Source organism: Felis catus, chromosome D1, assembly GCF_018350175.1.
Source record: "Felis catus isolate Fca126 chromosome D1, F.catus_Fca126_mat1.0, whole genome shotgun sequence".
Lineage (NCBI taxonomy): Eukaryota > Metazoa > Chordata > Mammalia > Carnivora > Felidae > Felis > Felis catus.
In genome coordinates, this window is record NC_058377.1 from 100,538,617 (window position 1) to 100,544,156 (window position 5,540).

The following is a 5,540-nucleotide window of genomic DNA, read 5'->3' on the forward strand; positions in this document are numbered from 1 at the left end:
TGAGTTCGAGCCCCGTATTGGGCTCTGTGCTGGCAGCATGGAGCGTGTTTGAGATTCGGTCTCTCCCTGTCTCTGCTCCTCTCTCTCTCATGCTCTCTCTGTGTCTCTCTTGGAATAAATAAATAAATAAATAAATAAATAAATAAATTTTAAACATTAAAAAAAAAAATAAAAATGTTGAGTGTTACCACTTGGCCACTGTTACCTGGGATCACATAACTCCCACTGCACTGGGATTTCCCAGTTCAGTGACCCTAGCTCCCACGAGAGTTTTGGCCTACAGAAAGCAGTGTTGCAGAGCTTTTCAAGGGTGCTGGGACTAACCCGACAAATTTATTTCTTATGGTCATGATCAAAGATGTATCTTCTGGACACTCCCAGGATGGTTAAGTATCTTAAATGACAAATCCATTCTAACACTACAATTTCCCTATACCTTTATTTTATTTTGAGAGAGAAAGAGAGCATGGGGTGGGGCAGAGAGAATGGGAGAGAGAGAATCCCAAGTAGGGTCTGCACAGTCAGCTCAAAGCCCCACTTGGGGCTCGATTTCATGAAACGCGAGATCATGACCTAAACCGATATCAAAAGTCAGACCCTTAACTGACTGAGCCACCCAGACGCCCCTTTTTTATACCTTTAAATCTCTCCCTCCACATTAAACCAAAGCAGGTGTGGGTTTCTAATTTGCTTACCTTTGGTTCATGTTTTAGCTAACAAGCTGAAAAGCTGTTAGCTTTTCTTCAGTCCCCCAGCTGAAACATTAAATGAAGAATCTCAGGGTGCCTGGGTGGCTCAGTTGGTTGAGAGTCCGACTTCAGCTCGGGTCATGATCTTACGGTTCATGGGTTTGAGCCCCACATCGGGCTTTCTGCTGTCAGCTCAGAGCCTGGAGCCTGCTTCGAATTCTGTGTCTCCCTGTCTCTGCCCCTTCCCCGCTAGTGCTTGGTCTCTCTTTCTCTCTCTCTCAAAAATAAATAAAAACATAAAAAATAAATAAATAAATAAATAAATAAAGAATCTCTACTTAGTGAACCCATATCAATGAATTTGCTTTGGAGTGCCTGGGTGGCTCAGTCTGTTAAACATCCAGCTCTTGATTTTGGCTCAGGTCATGATCTCACAGTTTGTGAGATCAAGTCCTGTGTCTTGTCCTAAGTGGGGCTCTGTGCTGGGTGTGGAGCCTGCTTAAGATTCTCTCTCTCCCTCTACTGCTCTCTCTATAAACAAACAAACAAATAAATTTGGCTTCATTGAATTTTGTTTCTCCCATGATTATCCTATCCTTTTTTTTTTGAAAGAGTGGGAGCAGGGGAGAGAGGCAGAATGAGAGAGAGAGAGAAAGAGAGAGAGAGAGAGAGAACCCTAAGTAAGCCTCACACCCAATGTGGAGCCCAGCATGGGGTCCAGCGCGGGGCTGGATTCCATGACCCTGGGTCACCTTAGCCAAAATCAAGTGTTGGATGCTTCCCCACTGAGCCACCCAAGAGCCCCTATCCTATATTTTTAGTATCCGTTCCCACATGTATTCCACAGATTTATGTCTTTAAAAATTGGAAAACTCAAGTTGTTATTTTGGAGTGTAAGATGCTCCTCGTGGATTATACCTCCTACACTGACAACCCATATAGTTATCTCAAATTCATGTTAAAGTGCATCACTCATTGGCTTAAAAGGTCTTTCTGTATTTGCCCCGTGGTATTTAGCGGTAAGATTGAACATGATTCTGAGACCAGTCTTCATCTTCCCTGTTCCTGTCTATCCAGGTTCATGTCACGCTGCTGACCATTTTTAAGCTCATTGTCCAGCACATCGCCTGGCACGTGGTGAGAGCTCAATAAACAATTGTTGAATGAACAGATGAATTAACAACCACATGCACACTGATTTTCACCCTCTGGCCCTGGTTATATATTCTCCCTGGTAGGAATGCTCCCCCTGATGCATACATGTTCATTCTGCAAACCTGGTTTCAAGCTTGAAGTTTCATTTTTTATGTCCTTTCATCTTGGGAACTTTCCTGAACCCCTGAGTCTTTGTCGTGTGTCCCTCCAACATGCTTTCATAGCACCCTGTGCTGCCACTATCTTACCATTTATAACACGGTGTCATCATTTTCTGCTCCCCTCCGGGTGCCTCTCAGTGGATCCTAAGCTCTGTGAAGAAAGACCCGGGTTCCTCTCTATTCACCACTGAAGTCCCAGCAACTATCAATCTGTCTGATCTATTCTTTGGGCTCAAGAAATGTCTGTTGATTAATGAGGGAGGGATGGAAGGAATAAATGGGATATATTTATCCTGAAGTTGTTTTCTGTGTAGGGGGAGCCACATATGTTTAAAAACACCTTTTCATAATGAAATGTTACCAAAAAGTAATCTAACTGACAGAGAAAGATAACAGAAACAGCTCACATTCATAAGATGATGAAATCTTGCTGAGACCAGGGGGAATATCAAGGTAAGCTATTCTCACACTGAGCATCTCAGGTTCAATTTTTTCTCATTACCCAGTTTAAGCAGAAGTGAAAAACAAATTGTGGTTTCTCTAAGAGATCTAGCCAGAATTCTGAGTCGGAATCAGATAAAAGGAGGAAAAAAAATTCCCTACCCACCAGTATTTTTTTCTCTACATTTTATTGACTTTGTTCACCTTCTTTTATACTTTTATTTTTTATTCACTATTTATCACGCACTATACATTATTCTACTTGTAGAAGGTATTCTGAGTTATCAGGTAAGTACTTTATGGAGTATAAACGTATATTAAAAAATAAAAATTCCTGTCTGACATTACAATATTCTTTTATTTGAGTCATTGCATTTTCTATGACTTATCAGCATAAGATGGGTGACGTGAACAATACAAAATGATTCTGAAGTCTACGAGGAAATTTGGACGCATGGCATAATATTCTTCACTTAGCTCTTAGAGGTTAAATGGGTACATACCACAATATTACAGTGAACTAACTATCATAAACTATGTTATAGTTTTCTATAAAATTGAGTTAAGTTATTAATGAAAAGTTCTTAGAATTTATAGTTAATGAATTAATATAAATATCATATACAATAGTATAAATAACTATATATAATTATGATATATAATATGTGTATATAATAATATGACAAGTGTACGTATACTATATTTTACATATTATGTATTATATATGTGGCATCCGGCATAGCCTTTAGTTCATGGTAGCTATTATAATTGTCTTTCTATCATCTTTGCCTGGTGCTGTATCAGAGCGTGTAAAAGCACGGTCTTATAAATCAGGTAGATTCTGATTAATGACTCTCATATACCTACTTTGATACTTCCCCCTTCCGTTTCCTCACCTATAAAGTGGGGATAATAACAGTGCCTATTTATTTGGATTGTCCTAGAGATTGATGCTCAATACCAATATAATTTTACATTAGAATTTAATTTTTAATTTCTTAATTAGAATGAAAGCTTATGAATCCATATACATGAATGAAGCTAGGAAAACTAAGCCCCAATTTGGTAGAATTGTCCAAATATGCAAAGAGTGATCCTGGGTTAGTTTTTTTGTCTTTTTCTTGCACCCATTTCTGCTCTTTGCAATGTAGAATCTATGATTCATACCATTTTTTTCTTCTATATCTTATAGGTATTCCTTGCTGAGATCTTCCAAAATGTCTTTTCGATCCTTGCTTCCATTGAATCAATGTTGTGCTTCGCGCATATTTATTTCTCCCCTGAAATAGCTTTCCTACTACACAATTTCCTAATGGCATTTTTCATCTGGTCATTTCTCAAGGTATAGATTAAGGGATTTAACATGGGAGTTATCGTAGTGTAGAACACTGCCACTGCTTTGTCAATAGATAAAGTAGCTGCGGGTCTCATGTACACAAATATGCAGGGCAAAAAGAATAAGACGACCACTGTGATGTGGGAGGCACAGGTGGAGAGGGCTTTGCGCCTTGCCTCCAAGCTGTGGTTCCTTAGGGAGCGCAGAATGACCACATAGGAGACCATCAAGAGGAGGAAGTTTAAGACACAGATGAATCCACTGTTGGCAGCAATGAAGAGGCCTAGAGTGTGGGTATCAGTGCAGGCAAGATTGAGCAAAGGGTTCAGATCACACATAAAATGGTCTATGATGTTAGGGCCACAGAAGGGTAATGGGATGATAAAGAGGATCTGTATGGTTGCATGAAGAAAGCCTCCCACCCACACCACTCCCATTAACAGGCCACACACCCGCCGATTCATGATGGCCGTGTAGTGCAATGGTTTGCAGATGGCCACATAACGGTCATAGGCCATCACCGTAAGCAGGATGACATCAGCACCTCCAAAGAAATGTTCCCCAAAGATTTGGGTCATACATACATTGAATAGGATGGTCTTCTTCTCACGGAGTGAATCTACAATCAGTGTAGGGGTATTGACCGAGGAATAGCAGGCATCAATGAAGGAGAGATAGGCCAAGAAAAAGTACATGGGGGACCCCAATAATGGGCTGGCAGTGATAGTGACCACGGTGAGCCCATTTCCTACCATACAGACGATGTAGATGACCAAAAACATAACAAATATGATTTTCTGCATCTTTGGATTCTCTGTGAGCCCCAGTAGAACAAACTCCGTCACGTTGTTCCTATTGTCCATTATTTCATATTATGGTTGATTGCATTACCTGAAAAGAAAAAGCTTTTTTGATTAATGCAACCTTGAATTTATTGAGGCTCTTCATCTAGTAAATAACAAATGCCTAGATTCTGTAGAGTTGTGGATTCTCACGAGGTTTGTTTGACATAGAAAGTAAGATCTGAATTCTTGACGATGACCTAAATTATCTCCTGGGTGAAGATTCTGTTAAGAGCATTGACGTGAAAAACTTTGCAAACACACAGGCAGGAGATCATCTGTGTACACCTCCTCATCTGAAAAGACTTAGGGCCTATCTTGAAGTTGTCATATTGCAGCTAAGTGTGAAAAAAGTGGTAGGAAATGGATGCAAAGGCTATGAATGCAACGCTAGGAATTTTTCCTTTATCCTTAGGAAATGGAGAACCATGGAAGGTAATTGAGAATATGAATGAGAGGGCGAAGAGGAGTTGGAGGAAGGGTGAATCTTGGATACAACTCTCGTAAAGACCTTTGTGCGTCTTGGATGAAGTCGGCTGAGGATCAGTAAGGGGATGGAAGTCAGAGAAAGAAAGCCCCATATCCAAACTATTTATAATAGTTGACAAAAAGTGTAACAGAGTATTTCTTAAGAGAATATTATAAAGGGCTCTAGGAGTTACTATAAAGTAATTGATAATGCACGTTACCAAATGCCAGTAATATTATAATAGATAATAAGTATATTTTTAATGATTTATTGCTATATGCATGGCATGGTAGTAACCTGTGTGATTTACATTATTTCATCCATTTTGCAAATGTAGAAACAATCTCAGAGACTGAGTTACAGTAATAATAATGATACTATTAACTAAAATGATACTATATCTCTGGATACTTGTTGTGTTCTGGTTTTGCAGAAATGTGGTTGTTT

At 39.5% G+C, this 5,540-nt stretch overlaps 1 protein-coding gene across 1 annotated transcript; it reads right to left on the reverse strand.

The window, feature by feature from the left end:
- Positions 1-3,715: 3,715 nt before the first annotated feature.
- Positions 3,716-4,645, reverse strand: LOC101099903 (olfactory receptor 4C46). Its single transcript, XM_003993261.2, has one exon. It carries the CDS (start codon positions 4,643-4,645, stop codon positions 3,716-3,718), a length of 930 nt encoding a protein of 309 aa, XP_003993310.2.
- Positions 4,646-5,540: the final 895 nt, after the last annotated feature.